The 21,122-nt window shown below is 42.8% G+C and overlaps 1 protein-coding gene across 2 annotated transcripts in view; it reads right to left on the minus strand.

The window, feature by feature from the left end:
- Positions 1 to 21,122, minus strand: part of LOC124055261 (copine-9-like) — a 135,330-nt gene that overhangs the window by 3,403 nt on the left and 110,805 nt on the right. For both annotated transcript variants that reach the window (XM_046381908.1, XM_046381900.1), the window contains 5 exons: positions 20,793 to 20,839; positions 19,813 to 19,994; positions 15,619 to 15,746; positions 10,259 to 10,361; positions 9,783 to 9,840 (listed from right to left, as the gene is read on the minus strand). In XM_046381908.1, coding sequence (XP_046237864.1) covers positions 9,783 to 9,840; positions 10,259 to 10,361; positions 15,619 to 15,746; positions 19,813 to 19,994; positions 20,793 to 20,839 — 518 coding nt within the window. The remainder of the gene's footprint in view (positions 1 to 9,782; positions 9,841 to 10,258; positions 10,362 to 15,618; positions 15,747 to 19,812; positions 19,995 to 20,792; positions 20,840 to 21,122) is intronic.

Below are 21,122 nucleotides of genomic sequence, written 5' to 3' on the forward strand. Positions count from 1 at the left end.
TAGTGCTTATATAGGCCATAGGAAGGAACACAAATTTCCTGACTGGAAAAACGTTGGAGCTGTGCATCAATCTATTTATACTTTCTTGTCAACAAAGCAAATCAGATGAGCGAGTGACAACCAATCTGCAGCATTCCCAAGAGGGACCCTTTTCATATTTATATTTATTTTGAGTGAAAAGAAAAGGATGCTGAGGGAGGCATGCTGATGGGAGACTGGTGAGGCTCCACATGGCACACAGACATGGCAGATGGTGGTTGGGAGCAGCAGGGGAAAAGAGGTGGAAAGAATAATTTGACATGCGTGTATAAGAGAGGAAGTGGTGACACCGTGGTCAGAGATAGACCAGGACAGGACAGAGACATGAGAGGAGAGAAGAGATAAAACACAAATAAATTCAGATTAAGAATGGTTCAGGTGTGTTGGGTAAATGTCGGCATGCTGGGGGAAGTCCACAGAGACACTGAACCTCCTGTTGCCCGGAATAGCACATGCCTAGAGTGTGACTGTGTACGGCCTCTCCACTGTGCCTACACTTTCAGAGACATGTGAATGAATGATAGAAAAAACACCCAATGCTCCTTATCTCCTGTTCTGATACACATCTCAATGCACACAATTGTACACAACAGGGACATGTATTCAGGACATGGTTTGTAGACTAACACAGAGAATCTGAGATCCTTTTTCAATATTGGTCTGTAATTGTCAGATTACTAGTGATCGCTTGGTGTCATCAGCCTCAGCAACATTTGCCTAATACAATAAAATCTGTCCCTGAGGAGGATACACATGTTGAAGGTTGGTATGGAAAACACCCTCTGTGTTTCTGAGTCATTACTTCAATTTGTTCATTTAAGTTCCAGACAAAACAGTAATACCTCACCACAATGAACAATGAACCTTCTGTTGCAAGCTAATTCAAATTCAGTCACTATGTTACTGCAAACTGCAAAAAAGAAAACGGAAAAAAAGGTATCAAGACAATGACATCTATATTCACTTTTTCAAAAAGGAATGCATTCTTTGCAGATGGGTTACCATCATACATGGATCTAAAAAAAAAGCAGTACCATCTGGGTTAAGTCTGTTAGCATGCTAACATAATGGGCAGCAAACAAAAAGTACAGCTGAGGTAGGTGGGGATGTCACTAGTTTTGTCTGTATTTGGTCATAAACCAAAGTTTTGAACTAAATAAATAGGGATGACCTGATGATGGACAGTTTTGGACGGTTTCACGGTGGACACCCACAATTTGTGTCAAAGAATTCAAAGAACTGAACAACAACAGGTAAGCGAGTGGAGGATTACAGGCTCCTTTTTATTGTTGTATTTATATTATTATATTTATTTTACAAAGTACTGAACAAAATAAATGGTGATGACCTGATGATGGTGCTAGAGGAAATATATCTGTGTCTGCAGATGCATGTTGTCAAAAGATTTGCACCTTGCTGTGTCTCAGTGTTATTCATACATTTCATACTTTTCATTTCTTTAGTTAAAATATTACATCCTTGTGCTGTAATTTGAGGCTTCTTGATCTTTAATATTTCTTCACTAAAGTGCTTAAACTCCCCACAGGGATCAACAAAGTCAATCATATCTTCTGTTATCTTCAAACATTTTTTTGAATGAAAGGTACACATATACAAACACATTTGTGACCTGCTTTAGTTCAATTTAAGACATACCTTTCAAACACATCCTAAAATGTATTTGAAACGTACTTAGAGCAACGTGGGAAGACAAAAGAAACCAGCTTGAGGGAACTGAGGGTGAAGGAAGAAAAGATGCAAAAAGAGATGAAACAAGTGAGAACAGAATGGGTTGTAATAAATTATGATTTCAAAAGGCTGATCCCCACATGGTGCTCCCTCAGAAGCTTGGCTCTCACTGGGGGTGAGTGATGTGTGGAGGTCTACTCAACCAGGGAGCAGACCTTGGCAATACAGCAGCTGAATACATTCTGACTTCAAAAATCTCAAGAGGAGCAGCTGATTTATCTGCTTTTGCAAGCGACACGTCTCCTTTTGAAGCTTTTCAGAGGGTAAATCAGGCACACATCACTTGTTTTGTATGTTGAGTGATTTGTAGGACCCTGACTGGCAAGGCAAAAGAGTATCAAAGATGATTCACCAAACCAAACAGTGAAGTTGTGCTCTCATCAATTTAATTACTCCAAGTCTCTCATGCCTTGGTCCTGCCTGACTGAACAGATCATTTGTCTACAAGTTGGTGACTGAATTGGCAACTGAGGGAAATTTATTAGTGACAGAAGTTCTTCTCAAAAGCTTTTGTTTAGAGAGCCACATCATTTGGCTCAGTTCAGCAATAAGAGTGGGCTATTTAATCTCCAAAACAGCTCTTCACTTACCATCATTTATGGCTTATATAATTCTACCATATTTGTATGTCACCTAAATTGTGTTATTATACTAAAGTTCCCAGAATATCATATTTTTACATCTGGGCTTTTAAAACCTTATGTAAAAATATTTTATTCGTGTTTTATTTGTTATTTAATGTTTTGTATGTTGGCAACCTGTGTGTAACCTTGCTCAAATCTTAATGATATTACCAAAATGAGATCATATTTATCAAATACTCTATAGGGTGTGATTCAGTCTTGTAATAATGTATATAAAATAAGAAAGAAGGAAGAAAGAAAGAGAGAATTCAGCTCTGACAGGAGCCACATCACGAAGATGTTCTCCGCTCTCTACACTCCATTTTGTACTTCTTCTGTTGTCATGCTCTTTCAGTTCCATTGTCTCCACTCTAATTTCCCTTTCTCTGTCTCACACAAGTGTCCACCCTTGACCCCAGCCTTAGCCCTGCACACTCGATAATAGGTCCCAATGAGGGCTCCCTGTTCTTTCAGGTACAATAATTTCCTGTATTGCCTTTCTTCATCTCGTGATTTAACTCTAATCATTTTGCCAATTAACTTTCTGAATGTCATCTCTGAATTTCAATAATGCTCAGATGGAGAGCACATGATGAGGATGATTCTTTTTATTCTTCTGCTGGGAGGACCCAGAGAAGGATTCATAAGCTGCTCTTTTTCAGAGTATGTCTCTAAAAACTAAATGTGTGTTCAGTCATCAAATTCTACAACATATATTCTTTAAGAAAAAGTGCAATTGAATTTGACAACAAATGTTGAAGGGGGTTCTAAAGTGTCTTACTGTCTTACAGCAGGAAAAAAGGCCAAATAAAAATGGTTTTCAATGAGTATTAAAGCTGAGCTGCAGAGTTTTCCTGTAAACAAGCAATAATTTTTCACTAAGTGCTGACCAAACACATTGTGTGCATCCTTGAAGTCTAGAGCATTTTGAAATCTTACATCCGTGTTAACTAGACTGCCATCTTTGTCTTGTCTGCCTTTGCTGACACATCACTGCATATTTTTCCACCTGTAGATCAAATCAAGTGACTTTCCCTGGCATTTAAACAGGATATTTAAACTTAGACTAGTTGTTACTCTGAAAATGAGGAAAAAACCTAGAGAACAGTCAAAATTTGATCTCTAAGGTAAGGCTGTCTAAATAAAAATGTGATTGTAAGAGCCCTTTGGAACTGCGAATTACATTCTCAACAATATCTTAAACACAACAGTTAACCAGACTTGTTAACATTAGTAACGGATGCTAGATTTTTATAAATCAACATTTAGGTGACTACCTGCACACTTGCACAGTGGTAATAATATGTAACAGGGAGAGCGGTAAAGGGAAGAATAAAAGAAAATACTATACAGCATGAGAGAGAGCGAGAGAGCTCTCTCGTAGGCCCACCACCCGCGAGAGGGTTCAGAAGGGGCCGGTGCAATGTGGTTTGGGCGGCAGCTGTGGACGGGGATCCCAGCGACCCAAACCCCGGACAAAAACTCTAGCTATGGGGACATGGAATGTCACCTCACTGGGGGGGAAAGAGCCCGAGCTTGTGCAGGAAATTGAGCGGTACCGGCTAGAGATAGTCGGGCTCACTTCCACGCACAGCCTGGGCTCTGGAACCCAACTCCTGGAGAGAGGCTGGACTCTCTTCTACTCTGGAGTTGCCCATGGTGTGAGGCGGCGAGCTGGTGTGGGCTTGCTCATAGCCCCCCAGCTTAGCCGCCATGTGTTGGAGTTCTCCCCGGTGAACGAGAGAGTCGTTTCCCTACGCCTTCAGGTTGGGGATAGGTCTCTCACTGTTGTTTCGGCCTATGGGCCAAACAGCAGTGCAGAGTACCCGGCTTTCTTGGAGTCCCTGGGAAGGGTACTGGAATGTGCTCCGACCGGGGACGCCATAGTTCTACTGGGGGACTTCAATGCCCACGTGGGCGACGACAGTGATACCTGGAGGGGCGTGATTGGGAGGAACGGCCTCCCTGATCTGAATCCGAGTGGTGTTCTGTTGTTGGACTTCTGTGCTAGTCACAGTTTGTCCATAACGAACACTATGTTCAAGCATAAGGATGTCCATCGGTGCACATGGCACCAGGACACCCTGGGCCGGAGGTCAATGATCGACTTTGTGGTTGTGTCATCTGGCCTTCGGCCATATGTCTTGGACACTCGGGTGAAGAGAGGGGCTGAGCTGTCCACCGATCACCACCTGGTGGTGAGTTGGATCCGCTGGTGGAGGAGGAAGCCGGACAGACTTGGCAGACCCAAACGTGTTGTGAGGGTCTGCTGGGAACGTCTGGCGGAACCCTCCGTCAGAGGGGTTTTCAACTCACACCTCCGGGAGAACTTTGACCAGATTCCGAGGGAGGCTGGGGACATTGAGTCCGAGTGGACCATGTTTTCCACCTCCATTGTGGAAGCTGCTGCTCGGAGCTGTGGCCGTAAGGTCTCTGGTGCCTGTCGTGGCGGCAATCCCCGAACCCGGTGGTGGACACCAGAAGTAAGGGATGCCGTCAGGCTGAAGAAGGAGTCCTATCGAGCATGGTTGGCTTGTGGGACTCCTGAGGCAGCTGACGGGTATCGGAGGGCCAAGCGTGCGACAGCCCGAGCGGTTGCGGAAGCAAAAACTCGGGTCTGGGAAGAGTTTGGGGAGGCCATGGAGGAGGACTATTGGTCGGCCTCGAGGAAATTCTGGCAAACCATCCGGCGCCTCAGGAGGGGGAAGCAGTGCCCTGCTAATACTGTTTACAGTGGAAGTGGGGAGCTGCTGACTTCGACTGGGGATATTGTCGGAAGGTGGAAGGAATACTTCGAGGACCTCCTCAATCCTGCTGACGTGTCTTCCGTTATGGAAGCAGAGGCTGAGGACCTTGAGGCGGGTCCATACATTGCCCAAGCTGAAGTCACTGAGGTAGTTGGGAAGCTCCTCGGTGGCAGAGCTCCGGGTGTGGATGAGATTCGTCCTGGGTACCTTAAGGCTCTGGATGTTGTGGGGCTGTCTTGGCTGACACGACTCTGCAACATCGCATGGCAGTCAGGGACAGTGCCCTTGGACTGGCAGACTGGGGTGGTGGTCCCTCTTTTTAAGAAGGGGGACCGGAGGGTGTGCTCCAATTATAGAGGGATCACACTCCTCAGCCTCCCCGGGAAAGTCTATGCCAGGGTACTGGAGAGGAGAATCCGGCCGATAGTCGAACCTCGGATCCAAGAGGAACAATGCGGTTTTCGTCCTGGTCGTGGAACATTGGACCAGCTCTATACCCTCCGCAGGGTGCTTGAGGGTTCATGGGAGTTTGCCCAACCGGTCCACATGTGTTTTGTGGACTTGGAGAAGGCATTCGACCGTGTTCCCCGTGGCATCCTGTGGGAGGTGCTCTGGGAGTATGGGGTCCGGGGTCCTTTGCTAAGGGCTGTGCGGTCTCTGTACTCTCGGAGCAGGAGCTTGGTCCGCATTGCCGGCAGTAAGTCGGACCTGTTCCCAGTGCATACTGGCCTCCGGCAGGGCTGCCCTTTGTCACCGGTCCTGTTCATTATTTTTATGGACAGGATTTCTAGGCGCAGCCAGGGGCCGGAGGGTGTCCGGTTTGGGAACCACAGGATTTCATCTCTGCTTTTTGCGGATGATGTTGTCCTGTTGGCTTCTTCAGGCCAGGACCTTCAGCGTGCGCTGGGGAGGTTCGCAGCCGAGTGCGAAGCAGCTGGGATGAGAATCAGCACCTCTAAATCCGAGGCCATGGTTCTCGACCGGAAAAAGGTGGTCTGTCCCCTTCAGGTTGGAGGAGAGTTCCTGCCTCAAGTGGAGGAGTTTAAGTATCTCGGGGTCTTGTTCACGAGTGAGGGAAGATGGGAGCGTGAGATTGACAGGCGGATTGGTGCAGCGACAGCAGTAATGGGGTCGTTGTACCGGCCCGTCGTGGTGAAGAGAGAGCTGAGCCGCAAGGTGAAGCTCTCAATTTACCAGTCAATCTACGTTCCTACCCTCACCTATGGTCATGAACTTTGGGTCATGACCGAAAGAACGAGATCTCGGATACAAGCGGCTGAAATGAGCTTTCTCCGCAGGGTGGCGGGGCGCTCCCTTAGAGATAGGGTGAGGAGCTCTGTCACCCGGGAGGAGCTCGGAGTAGAGCCGCTGCTCCTCCACATCGAAAGGAGCCAGTTGAGGTGGCTCGGGCATTTGTTCCGAATGCCCCCTGGACGCCTTCCCGGGGAGGTGTTCCGGGCATGCCCCACCGGGAGGAGGCCCCGAGGAAGACCCAGGACACGCTGGAGGGACTATGTCACTCAGCTGGCCTGGGAACGCCTTGGGGTCCACCCGGAAGAGCTGGAGGAAGTGTCTGGGGAGAGGGAAGTCTGGGTATCCCTGCTCAAGCTGCTGCCCCCGCGACCCGGTCCCGGATAAAGCGGAAGAAGATAGATGGATGGACTATACAGCATGTGAATTAGCTTTAACAAATAAACTTCAACAAGTGTGTCAATAAATGTGTCATCTATTGGAGCTTTTACCCTGAAAACAGCTGCCTGCTGCTGCTGGAGTAGAGGATGGGTGGAGTTTGGAGACTGGAAGACTAGAAAGCCAAAACAAGGATCCAAAATAGACTAACACCCTCCATAAAGCTAAGAGAAACTGCAGCATTGGTGCATGAAAATATTGTTATGTGCCGCTTGAAAAAGCTGATAGTTCAGCCATTAGTTCTATTGTTTATTTTTAATTGCTGAAATATGATAACAGACAACAGTCAATTTCGAACCAAACAGAGGAACTGCCCACTGAGGAGCTCCCCCAAGAACTACATATATTCAACTGCCCTTTTCTCTGTTTGCATTTGCACCTTTAATAGGAACACTGAAATGAAATGCAAGCAGGATGGTAGTTGATATAGCAAGGCCACTTCTGGTGTTTCCTCAACATGGAACGGTGAAAGGAAAAAGTCTGATCATTTAATTAAAGACATGTCGTTATTGGTTGGTGGTTAATTATATGTCAAGCTTGTGGAAATGTTGTCTGATTGAAAATTCTCTACATGATCAGCTGACACACAAAGAGGTAGACTTTTGTGTCTGGCCTTGAGGAAATAGGAAAAAAAACATAAATTGAAAGTGGGTGTCTGGACTCTTACATTCAGAGAGAAATGATTTTGGCAAATATCGAATTACTGTCTGACCAGTCACAAAATGAGGATGTACAGCACTACAGCCTTCTGTCTGTCTGCACAGCTCTGAGCTATGGAAGGCAAACCTCCGCACTTTGTACAACACTGTGTGAACCGAATCCATCCAACTATTCAACTCCATTTCTGACAATCAACAGTACTTTCCCGTCAAGTTTCTTCTTTCCCATGTTCAATGGAGGCAACATCTCTATTTGAACAGTGCGTTCTTATCAAATGGGATTTCAAACACGTAATCCTCCATCAGGGTAGTCAGTGGTTTGATTTAAATAACAGAACTTCTGATTACTATGAAAGAGGGCCTGTTCATCCATTTGTTCTCTATATAGCTAAACAAGGGGAAGCCAGGCTTTCTCTCTGAAAGGAACAGATCTCCATGGAAACAGATTTTGTAAATACGGTATCTGATAGACGCAGTATGTGCACATGTCAAAGTCTCATAATACTTATAATACATAATACTTACATATATACAGCACAAACTCCATACAATAAAGTATTAAAGTCCAATACAGCAATATGTTAATGTCCCTTAAAACTATGCATTAAGCAATACATTAAGGTTAATAAGCGTTCTTATGATTGTACACTTCTGCAGAAAATGCTCCTCCTCTAGTCAGACATTGTTGCCAAAGTCCCTCATCAATCAACAATGTGTTTTTCTCCTTGTTCAGCTGAATGTATGTGCTCACTGAATATCTGATTTCAATCTAGATTTGTGACATCACAGGTTGGAAGCCAATCCTGATCCAGTATTCAGCATACACGAGTGTGATGTGGAAACTTGAAGTCTCCAAAGCCTAAACACTGAGAATGAACTTTACAGTGAAGCAGGAGATCTCTGTGAAATGAAAAATATCTGGATATTTATATATTCCGGCATTTGTAAGAAAGAAGAAACAGCTGCCATTTACTTATTTTTCTGCAGGGCCAGAAAGGCATTAAAAAATGTTCATGTAAGCCTTAATACATGAGTGGAAGGGCTCTTTAAGAACACAGTGGTACCAGGGAGAGGTCTTTGAATGGAAGTACAAAAGATTTTGATTATTATAACGAGATAAATTTGTTGTGATTGGGCGCTATATAAATAAATAAAAAGGGCGGCACGGTGGTGCAGTGGTTAGCACTGTCGCCTCATAGCAAGAGGGTTCCAGGTTCGAATCCCGGTCTGGGCCCTTCTATGTGGAGTTTGCATGTTCTCCCTGTGCCTGCGTGGGTTTTCTCCGGGTACTCCGGCTTCCTCCCACAATACCAAAAACATGCACATTAGGTTAATTGGCTACTCTAAATTGCCCCTAGGTGTGAGTGTGAGAGTGTGTGGTTGTTTGTCTTTGTGTGTTGGCCCTGCGATTGACTGGCGACCAGTCCAGGGTGAACCCCGCCCGTAGTCAGCTGGGATAGGCTCCAGCTCCCCCGCGACCCTGACGGATAAGCGGTATAGAAAATGGATGGATGGATGGATAAATAAATAAAAATGAACTGAATTGAACTGAAATAAGCAAAGAGCAGTCTATTTGTTCTGGAAGCACTATCACAGTCTGACTGGCCATAGGTGGGCAGGTCGCTCTGTGGGCCACTTCACCAGCCCATTATTCAAAAACAAGAGAGAGTCGTGTTTTCGGCCCACTTCCATTATGCACCTGCCCACATCCTCCACCTTAATGGCCCAATATACATTGACGCTGTGGGAGTGGTGGAGTATTGGGGGTTGTCGTGGGCTGGTCAGGGATCACTTTTTTTTAAGTCCCAGTCTGTCCCTAGCACTATGTCAGTGATTTTTCTGGGGCACTAAATTAACAAATGTCTCTTGAGTTCCTTTGAATGTCCTGGGGTCATTCTAATCTCATTTGGACTTTTCACACATGTACCTGCTTGCTATTCAGTATTAACAAATGGTGTTTTCCAGTGAGATGTTTTTTTTTCTGTTTTGCAGTACTGCAGCTGACATTTTCTGTCCGTGGTTTACCACAGTCCCCTGGTAAATTATTAAACAGCGTGGATGACTGGCTGACTTTACAGGAATGAAAGTGGGGGTTGGCGAGTGGGATAAAGAGAAGATTTACACGTCTGTGCCGTGGAAGCTTTGAGAGGCACTAAAATTGTGAAATTAGCATATATATATATATCTATATATAGATATATGTATATATGTATAGATAGATAGATAGATGACCAGTATGCCCAAACATACACAAAAATACACACACACACACTTACCATCAAACTCAGCAGGGCCCACTCCTACTATGATGATGGACATGGGCAGGGAGGCTGCCTGTGGATAAAACACAGGAGGGGTGTGAGCCAGACTGCTCTGTTGCTCGTCTCCAACTGAAATATACACTACACACTGCACATAACTGGTTTGAATGTACAGTGTATGAGCATACTTGGGTGCAATGAGAATATAAGGCTGTGGGACCATTTTCATTATTTTTTGTTTGTCGTGCTTGTCAAGTTGTGGCCCTCTCAGAATTCTGGTGACGGAAATGTAACTTTTAAAGACTTTAACACCCAAAATATGCTGTATACAATATTGCATCTCTGTACATGACTTATTTATGATAATCTTACCATTAAGCATACTAAATGCACAATAGGTAAAATAATTAACGTTACAGTGACTTTTTACTGAGGATTTCATTCCCTACACACAGATCTGTGCTTCGTGGGCAGTTGTTGTGGTGACTCACATTGACCACAGACTCTTTAGTCTGTGCCATGTCGGAGATGACGCCGTCTGTGATCATCAGCAGCACAAAGTACTGGGAGCCGTCAGTCACTGCTGCAGCACACCTAATATCATAACACACACACACACATTACGTTAACTGATCTATGCTTGTAGAGATAATGAAATAAATTTCAGAGCAACATCTATCATTTCTATCATTTCTATTGTGGTGATACAAAGAATGACTTTTGTCTCTGCAGACTGCAGACTTATTTCTCTGTTACGTTTGTAAAACAGCAAAAACAAGACAATCCACTTTAATTGCTTTATAAATACCAAAATGGTAATCCAGTCCGATTGTCAAGCTACCACACAAAAACATTTTGAAGTTCGACTGACTCACAAAAATTAGGACTAATGATTGACAGATTCTTTTCTTTGCTTGCTGGATTTTAGAGAGTCAGTTGGGTGCAGGGAAGTTGTAGTGACAAGACATTTTGTTTGAAGGGGTCATTGTCACAGTGGAGCTCTGCTTAAACTCTCCTGGCAGGAATGTTTGCTGAAACAAAGTCGATAGGCCAACACAACACAATGTGTGTCCCCAACTTTTTTTTACTTAAGATTCCACAAATTCCATATTCGAACTTAAAAGCACTTAATTGTTTTATCTGACAAACAAATGGAATGCACATCATTCATACAAGTTTTTAAAAGAAGTTTACTTCATGCTCAGCAGGTAACTGTCCAGATACTGTGCTGTACGAGGACAGTAACATGATGGATGAAGAGCTGTTCTCTTCCAGCACATTAAACAGTGTTGTATAATAGACTACTTGTGTGTGTGTGTGTGTGTGTGTGTGTGTTGCAAGTAGTGCTTGGATCCCAGCAGGGAGAAGGAAGGCCTGCTGTCTGACTGAGTGTTTGATTGGCTCACACTCTCAGTCTGGCCTGAGGCTGAGAGCAGGCAAAATGGCAAACTACCTCTCTCTCTGCCCGCCTTCCTGTCTGCTGGAGTCCTCTTTGTCTGTCTTCTCGCCTGTCTCAGTGTCCATCTTTAATATTTTCTCCATTTTACATTCTCTCTCTTCACACATCCTCCTGACCCTTCCCCAGCCCTCTCATTCTGTCTCTCCAAAGGGAAAATTATACGGGAAAAGTATATCAACAGGTGGAAGACAATGCACCTGTTACCTTAAGTCTTCAGGAGCCACAGCCTCTTTCTGTTGTGCACTCTTTCTCTTTAGCACACGCATGTCAAAAACACATCAGTCTTATGAACACATCCACATTACCTGCTTTCATATGCAAAGTAGAAATGAAACTTCTCTATGTAGGTTTCCAGCACTTCTGTTGTAAATGCCTCTGGCACAGGAATGTTCATCACTCAATTTAATCCACTGAGGTACTTAGGGGGTTTTATTTATTGCTAAAATGAGCTAACGATATCTGTGGCTAGCTGTGGCTAGTTGCCATTAACTGCTATTAGTTTGAGAAGTTCAGTTAGCTGTGGAGCTAGTGCTCCTTCCTGTGAACTCAGCCCTGAGGTGCCAGGAGCTAGATCCAACAAGAAAACCATTTCATACTGTACAGTCGGACACTATGTTTGGTCCAGGTGTAACATCCACCTGGACCACTGCCGATGAAGGCTTAACACAAAGTTCCCTGAGCCATACATCAGCACTGCACATGTACAACTAACAAGAAAAAGGCACAATGGCTCACTTGTGAAAAAACATTAAAAAACAACAGGGTAACATGTCTGCTAATCAACCTTCTCTGATTATCTAATGCATCAGAGTCTGCAGCGCCCAGAAACGGGTGTGTGAGGCTACAACTATCTGTGATGTTTACAGAGAGGCTCTTACGTGATCTACATCATATGCTTCCAACACAGAACTCAGCAGCTCCGAACTTTCAGCTCTACAGGACCAGGGTAACAATATGACTCTTTGATTCAGGTTGTGTGTGTGTGCGCGTGTGTGTGTGTGTGTAGGCTGCTGTACATAAATAGTATTTTGCCATCGCTGACAGGTAAACAGTTCAGCTTTCCTGCTCGCCAAGGCATTCAACATGGCACCAGACAACACATAAGAGCATGCAGTACATAGCCAACAGTTGGACAGAATAAGCGGTAAAGACAATACATACGTGTAAGCACACACTCCAAGCACACGTTGGAGCGAAGCAGCATATTTTTCACTGGCTGTGATAATATAATTTCTGTTCCAAGAAGTTAATGCAGTCGTGTATATTTATTTATATATGGATTGTACATTCATCTTCCTCCTTCTTCTCTCTTTATCACTATACTCTAAACCTCCTACCTGGATGACAATAAAGAAGAGGGGGATGAAGAGGAGAAGGGTGAGGAGCAGTAACAGGAAGTGCTGGACCGAGAGGAGGAAGAAGACAAAGATGAGGAGGAACCACAGTAGGAAAAGAAGGCAGAGCAATGGGAGACAACAAGAAATGAAGAAGGACAACAAGGATGTGGAGGAGGAAATGATGTAGAGGGATAGCAAGTCGGACTAAGTGGTGAAGGTATGGAGGGAGGAAGTTGAAAAGAAAAAGAAGAATAAAACAAGAATGGAGTGAGCAAAAAAATTTCTGGAGACATGAAAAAGTAAAACAAGCATGACAGAAAAAAAGTGTGAGGACAGCAAGCGAGGGAAGGAAGTTTGATGTTGTCGCTCTGAATGGATGAGAGTTTTGAAGCTCTTTAGCCAACAGCAGAGCAATGCAGCCCTGCTACACTTCATTTGGTTATGCAACCACAATCACACTTAACTGGGACAGGATATTACTGCTTCATATGGGGGCTAAAAATACAATAGCAGGTAATAACCAGCCAAAATCCATTAAAAACTTAGCACCGGCTGTACTCCAAAAAGTTTTATTGGTGAAATTTAATTTGTTTTTTAAAAAGAGCTTGTAGGATGATATGCTGCAGGGTTCAAGCAGGAAAACAAGGTTTGTTCACTTATTCTTAAATTTTCATGTTATTTGAGGCAATTGTGGGTGCATGGTGGTTCAGAAAATACTAACATTAAAATGCAGTATATGCGTGTGTAGCATTCAAATCCTTCATGGGATGACTGCATAGGCTAAGATACAGAAACAAAAGACTGAAAGACAAGTGAAACGAAAAGAAAAGAAAAATGCAGGCAAAAGGAGACGCGGGCAAGTTCTGAACAGGTGCAAGACTGGGGCACAGATTTGATGGGTGAGAGGGGGGGACAAATTTGAATAAGACTCACATTGAATCACTGAATCTATCTGTGGCTGTTTTGAGTCCCTTTCTTGTTGTTTTTGTGTGTTTTATCATTTTTCATGTCTCACCAGCCATTTTGTGTCTCTTTCTGGTCATTTTGCAAGAAATGTCAGCCCTTTACTGCTGCTGACGCAATGGGGCTGATGAGATTCGATTACCTGGTTGTGTTCCATGGCTCTACACATCACCATTTCACTGGAATTATTTCACCATGTAGTTTTAACACTGACCTAGCTTGTAGTGGACAAGAGGACTCCATCCTAGGTTCATCAGGAATGATAGAACAATAAATATAAAAAATAATTCTTAGCTTAATATTAGCTTAGACTTAGGAAAGATTCAATAAAGCAAGAAAAAACCACTAAAATGAAAAATTTGGTGCAGAACTTAACATGGTACTGTTCATTACCTACTATACCTGTAGTTCCTATAGTAAAAACTGTGAAAGACACATACCTGTAGGTGATAATGTAATGCAGTGCAAATAAATGACCTTATAAGTGACCTTATTTATTATTTTTTTTGTTGAAACTACTTGCTTGTGTGTTGACTCAGTTGGTTGGTGGTGAGGTTTTATTCAAAATACACCCCTGTTTGTGAGACAATGACATGACATTCCACATTCCACTGCATTAAACCAAGTTCAAAAGCACGTCCTCAAAAAGACACCTCTGCGTGAAGAGGAACAAAGAGCGTGCATGACATAGGACGGACATGTGTGTAAAACATCTGACTGAAACCAGAAACTGTGTCCTGTGTCTTACCAACAGTAAGCGTTGGTTTCCTTCAAACACAATAACTTGTTTGCCTTGAGCTAAGCCTTTCACTAACTTTAACAGAGAAGTTTTACTTGCTAAGCTTGATAGATAAATAGGGGTTGTTCCAGCCTTAGTTCTTAATTTTGATGGTTTAGTCATTACACCCAGAAAAATATGTCAGTAGCATGAGAGGTCAAATAATCAGGCAGGTTTTAAGCAGCACAAACCTGAAATTTAGAGATATTACGGTGTTGTCATTCAAGAAGGAGTCTATGTCTCCAGCAGTATCACCACTGGTGCTCTGTGTGAGTAATGGAAAGAGGTTGCCATGCTTAACAGAGCAGGGTATCATTAACCTTTAAGGTGACGCTGAGCTGCTCTATAGGGAGCGCCCTGAATGCCTTTGTACCTCTGGTCCCCTTTAAACAATGGAATTGAATTACAGCTTCTTAGTGGAGGCAGCAATGTTTGTGATAATCTGCCTGGGGTCAAGGAGAAGTCATCTGCTGCTGAGAGGTACATCTATTAACAGAAGCTCAAGTCTTGTTCCAAAAATCTCAAGACAGGTCAACACTCAATACTGAATCCTGACTCTCAAAGCCCGTGAGAAGAACAGTGCAAAAGTACCGGGGATGTGTGATGTTAAAGGTGACCTGTGGAGTTTACTAAACAAACAAAATTTATGTTTACGGTCAGTGTTAATCATCAAAACAAATTGCGACCATCCTTTTGCTCTAACACATGTGATGAGTGCATTTCCTTCTTCATAAAACATATACAAAGCGGGACTTTAAATCCTCATTGGATCCTCACGGCATCCATGTTTATTATCAGTCTTCTTCTTCCCTGTTATTTAGGAAGCTTATGGCAACAATGTGTCATCTGTGTACTCTGCAAAGGTTCTGTAAGGAAGGAAATGCATTCCACACATTCCTTAGACCTCACTGAGACACACAATGAGTTTAGGTCAGTTTAGGTCAGAATATAAACATGTTTTTTCTTGGTTCACAAGGAACCTCAGCGGGGCACCTTTAAAATCTGAAAATGTCTGGTAACAACATGCAACATGAACTGTGATTTCTGTGGTTTTTCTGCTATGACATGCATACAAAAACAGCTGACTTTCCATGCTGGTGCAAGATAAATGGCACATGCATATGAAACACATGCAAATTTGCAGAGAGACATTATGTATGAGTGTGTATGAAGGTATGTGTTTGTGTGTGTATATATGAGCATATGCGTGTATGTGCGTGTGTATGCATGTGTTGTATGACATATACAGTACACGTTCATGCACAAGCAGATGCAGTCTCTTTCTGTGTGTGTGTGTTTCTGTTTATCTCTCACCGAGCCACCTGGTTGATGACAGGAGCAAAGTTGGTTGGGCCATACAGCTGAACAGTTCGCAGACTCTGGAAGTAAGCCTCTAGTACACCATCGATGCCCACACAGTTTGGATTTTCTGTATTTGAGTTCTGCAAGAGAGAAAACTCAACTATTGGAAGAAAACCAAAAAGGATTTTTTTTTTTGTCTTGTCTTGAGAAATTTTGGCCATTTGTCATTTAAATCCAGCCACAACCGATATTTATCTAGCTACACCAGCACTACACGCAGTCACTAATCAGCAACCTCTCCGGTGTTAGAAACGTTCCACATTAGACACTCAAAAGAACTTCCAGGAGAGTCAGAGAGTGAGGAAGGAAGTCAGTGAACATGACTACCTAACCTAACATGATTATAACTTTAAAACTCCTTATCTGTGACCATTTCTGTCTGAGTCAGGTCAGATGGATTTACATGGTGGTGTTTTAATGGTACTTCACTACATCACACTATGTCTTTGACAACTTTGTTGTCATTAATTTGATTGAGAGACAACAGGGAGCAGGAATTATATACCGTTCATTTAAACCCTGGATGTGAAAGTGCAGTCAGTCTACAGGGTCATCAAGTGGGTAACCTCTCAATATTTGGCTCAACAGTGTGAAACGGTGAAATTATACTTTCCACATCCACGAGTATGTGATGGACCACTATGGACCGCATGACATAAATGTCTACACAACACCAATTATGTTTGAACACTTCTCCCCAAAAAACTATGGAATATGTTTTACACGTGTTGAACACATCCTCCAGGTGATTTCCAGAAAGTAGTATAAATAGAACTACTGCACGTCCATGGTGTCTGCAGCTGTGTGTGGACTTGTCCTTTTGGGATTCAGGCCCTGACACTGACTACAGGCCAGTGTGTGCTTTGAAAACAGGCTGAACAGCTTGGCTTCAAGCTGTCATATGTCATGTGGGAATAAAATATAAGATATGCTTTTCACTGTGTGTCCAGCAAGCGCTTGAATTCTCAGTTGTTACATGAATCACACATAGCTTTTCTTAAGTTGCACTCGTCTGAATCACTCTGACACTTCTGCTTTGTTCTGCCTGAACCCGTCAGCACTTAAGACTGTATCATTTAGACAAGCATGTGTCAAACCTGTGAGAAGCTCTCTGATCTCCTATTTCAGTGAAAAAGAGGATACATTGCAGGAGTGAAAGGTCACATTTCCCAGGTTAAAAACTAAGCAATATTTGACATCTTAACCCTGAAGTGACATCTTCTTCACTCCTTGAGAGACTCTTCCTGTATCACGGTCCGGCATCGCTGACCGCACCACTGCTCGAACTCTGCCATCTTTGAATACGCTAGATTATGTTATTTTACACAGTGTCAAAATCTGAACAGAATCAATGTAGAGTGAGAAACAGAGACAGCTTGTGTGTGTGTGTTTATCACAGTGAAGGTCTCTGGTGGCTCTGTTTTGGTGAAGACTGTAAAGTAAAAAAACAAAAACCATTTCTGTGCCTAATAGAGCAGGCTTATCCAACAGGCCTCCATCTGCAGAGCAATAAAATAGCTCAGATGTACCCAGATGTTCAGCATTTGCAAGTCACCAGACAATGACGTGACATTATCAAAACACAACGTGCCCATGTTTATTTTGCAGTGACGTAACGATGTAATCACCTGCTCCTGCTCAAAGTCAGGTTCACATGCATACTTGAGGCCTTCTGCCATCTCCCTCCAAGATTACTTTTTAATTATTTCCTGTGAGACTCATGTTATTTTTTTTTTTCTTTTAATAACACGGACTTCTTTAAAGCATCAAAAACCCATTCAGGAGCGAATGTTAATTAAGCACCAACACAAAAGAGCTCTGAAGTAGAAACTCCAAGTTAATCAGCGTCAAAAACAATGCTCATAGAAGACAAATATAATATCAAATGGCCTTGTGAAGGAGTGACTGCTTCAAGGCACAGTTAATTTATTGCAAATGTTCTGATTAAGAGTTAATATATACAAGTGCTGCCAGTAGATTACTTATTCTGACCTTGACCTAACCAAGGGATGTATCTAATTATAAAGGTATTTTGGGGCCAGCATCCCTTTCTCATTTTATATCCATAAACAGCATGCCTCTGCATAGGTATCTCACTCATCCTTTGTCTTATGTGGGCCATATATTATGAGACAAGGACCTAAAACTTTATGTTCGATGAACTCTACATTGCTTGATGTGCTCCGAGGAGCTTCCAAACAATAGATTCGTAATTAGAGTTGCCTTAGCATGACGCAGCGCCAGGATTTGTCACGCTGAGGTGAACTCTAATTGAGAAAGCTGATCGAGAGGCCGCTCGCACGGAAAGGAGCAAAGTTACACAAAGTAATGAGTCTAGACAAGCCCGATGCTGTTGCTCTGGTCCACCACTGACTTCTGACTGGGAGGGAGCCAGGGGGATCATGGGATTTGATGAATCTGATTAAATACGACAGTTTCAGGTCAGAGAAAAAAAGAATTTCTCCAGTCCACTAATAAAAGACCTGAGGTGTGTCACTGACATGTTTACACCCATATGAAAAGAACTGGCCATATTATCATCTTCTTAAACATCCAATAATCTTATCCTGCAGTCTTGGAACAACACCAAATATAAGACTCTCCTGTTTTATGTTCTTTACCCACTCACTTTTCTCCTCGTTTCCTCTAATGTGACTGTCCAGGGAGACAGTTGTTCGGAATCCAAGGATAAGTGATTGTTTTTTTCATTTTGCTACTTTTCTCATTGCTATTGTTTATTGGCTGACAATGCAAAGCTAAGCAGCACCAAGACATTTTGGTGATGCTGCCTGTCTGTCTGCACTCTATTCTTTCTCCATCACTCCCATACCATCAAACTTCTTTTCTCTCGATGTGCAGCGTGAATCATAATGTTTTCTTCCTCCCACCACTTGTTCCTTTCCTCTGCCTCACTCATCCACTTCACAAGTCTACTCCACAAAGCCTACAGCTCGTGGGTTTATGTAACCCTTCCTTTCATTGACTTACAAGTTGTCCTGAGTTGAATTGCTGCATGTGGTTCAGCACATTTCATCCTTCTGATTGCACATGAACACAAAACAGGGACTCGCACATAAATGCATTCCTCCACAGCATTAATGGCAGGATTGAGTGAGTACTCTGTATCCAGTACAGATAAGGTACTTTTTATATGAACAAGTGTCATCCGAGTAACACTGTCAATATCAGCACTTGCAAATCAAGGAAAATTCTCATTGGCTAGCTGACTGATGTTATTCATCCTCGCTTGACGACCTCACCTCAGGTTGGCTATGTTTCAATTATATTAGAATCATTTGATTGAGCAAACACATTTAAAAATATGCACTAAGAAAACACAAATATAACAAATTACTCCAAACTCTTTGAGAAGAATTTATGCTCAAACTGAGTCACAACACAACATGAGGAAAAACCTGCACCGTGATGTCAACCAGATAACTTTGTCTGTCTGCTCTTTGGTTCTTGCTCTACTAATAATCACTGCTTGCTGCTAAAAATGTGGGTTGATGGGAGTTTGTAAGACCAAAACAACCCAAAAGAGAAAACGCTCTGTTGAGTTCAGAGAAACTGCACTGAGATGTTTTCTCATTTCATCATTGTTCTTAGAAAAGCATTGATGGAAAGCACTCAAGTCCAGTAAGGTTACTCTACTTTAGTAGTTTTCTTGTTTTTTTTATCTATGTATTTGTCGTAAGTCTGTGTCCAACAATAGAGAGTCTCTCACACTAATGGCGAGTGTTACTGCTGGATGTAGGATACTGCCTTGACAGTGTTTGACTGCATTTTTATTTGGCCAAAGTCAGCTTTGAAGAAAGTCCAAAATGGAAGTGGGCTCTATATCAGCAGCGAGCAAGACCTTGTGTCTGACAGATGGACGCATTTCACATTTTGGCACTGAGCTGATACAAGTCAGCCACAAATAAAAGCTTTAATAAAAGCAAGTTCAAGTTGGCAAAATTATAAGCACAAAAAAGGTGCTTCAAAAACAGTTCATCAGCTTTGGTTTGTGTTCGTATTCAGCCCAAAAACACAAGTACCTGTTCACAGATTATCAGGAAATGTCTTGTATGCACTTGTATCTAAACAGAGACAACAAATCTACCTTTTCTCTCTCTCTGACAGTAGTTTTTCTGTATCTCGTACCAGTGGGAAGGCGTGGGAGATCTTGCCGTCTGGGGGAAGTTTAGCTCCGAAGCCGTATGCTGGGAAGAGTTTGTCACTGTCGTAGTCCTGGATAATCTCTCCCACAGCTTTCAGAGCCATGGCATACGCATTCATCTGATAGGGACTCATGTAGTGCAGTGAGGTGGGCTGGGACGGGTTACCTGGAGAGAGAAGCACCGCCACACCCAACACAGACACATACACACACACACACACACACACACACACACACACACACACACACACACACACGATGCAAAGGGATCTCATATTATTCAGGGATTAGAAAATGCCTGTGACAAGATTAACATTACCAAGTACTGTTTAGAGAATCAAGACATGCAAAGTCTTTAATCTGATTATGATAAAAAGTCATGTTCACTGAAGTAAATGCATCATGTATGAATAAAATATGTTTAGACTTTTTCTGAAACTACTTTTCCATACATTCAGTATGTTCCGTACTTAATATGAAGTATGTTATTAGTTCATTATGTGTGGCCGCTATACAATTGATAAACAACAAAAAAACAACAGCACGTCATCTAGAGATTGGATTAATCGCCTATTGTCCTGCATGTCTGGGTGGTAGTCATACTGACGTCATAGCAGCATCATCACCTTACACTACAGTTTCAATGTCTGTAGAATACGCCACAAACAGTGAGGTAGCCGTCACACACAGGCAGAAGTGGGAGGTGTAGCCTGGGTGTTACTGCCCCCCACTCATAAAAAACAGATGAAAATGAGTTTTTAGCCTATCTGCTGCAAGAAACACATCATGCATTTCAGATTTTAACCTTTTTGGTGAAACTACACCAAAGAATAGTACTAGAAATCATTTAACTACAGTGATTTTTAAAATGCTAGTCAACATTAATGTTGTAGGCAAAACACTTTCTCAGCACAACAGATGTGTGGACATCTAGCACATGCACAAAGATGGAACGCTGTCCTACCGTTAGATGCTGTGAAGTCTATGGCCACAGTGAAATTGAGTTGTGTCCTGGTGGGAGATTGAACACATCAGTATGGTTTGAAACAGAGTTGTTAGGAATGTGCCAGTATCTCCAGATGGGAGCACATTTACAGCTGTTCAGTCTAGACTGAGAAACTCATCAACAGCTCACTGCAGCCGCTTGTACAGCACAAGGCAGGAGATCTGCAAGCTGATTTTAAATTCAAGTGCTGATAACCACTGTTTTGTGCTGATGTTCAAGTCAGGCTTTGCATTTGACTCATGATGGAGACATTCATTGTGTCTCTACAAGAATTATATTTTTATTACT

The sequence above is a fragment of the Scatophagus argus genome, chromosome 3 (assembly GCF_020382885.2).
Source record: "Scatophagus argus isolate fScaArg1 chromosome 3, fScaArg1.pri, whole genome shotgun sequence".
Lineage (NCBI taxonomy): Eukaryota > Metazoa > Chordata > Actinopteri > Scatophagidae > Scatophagus > Scatophagus argus.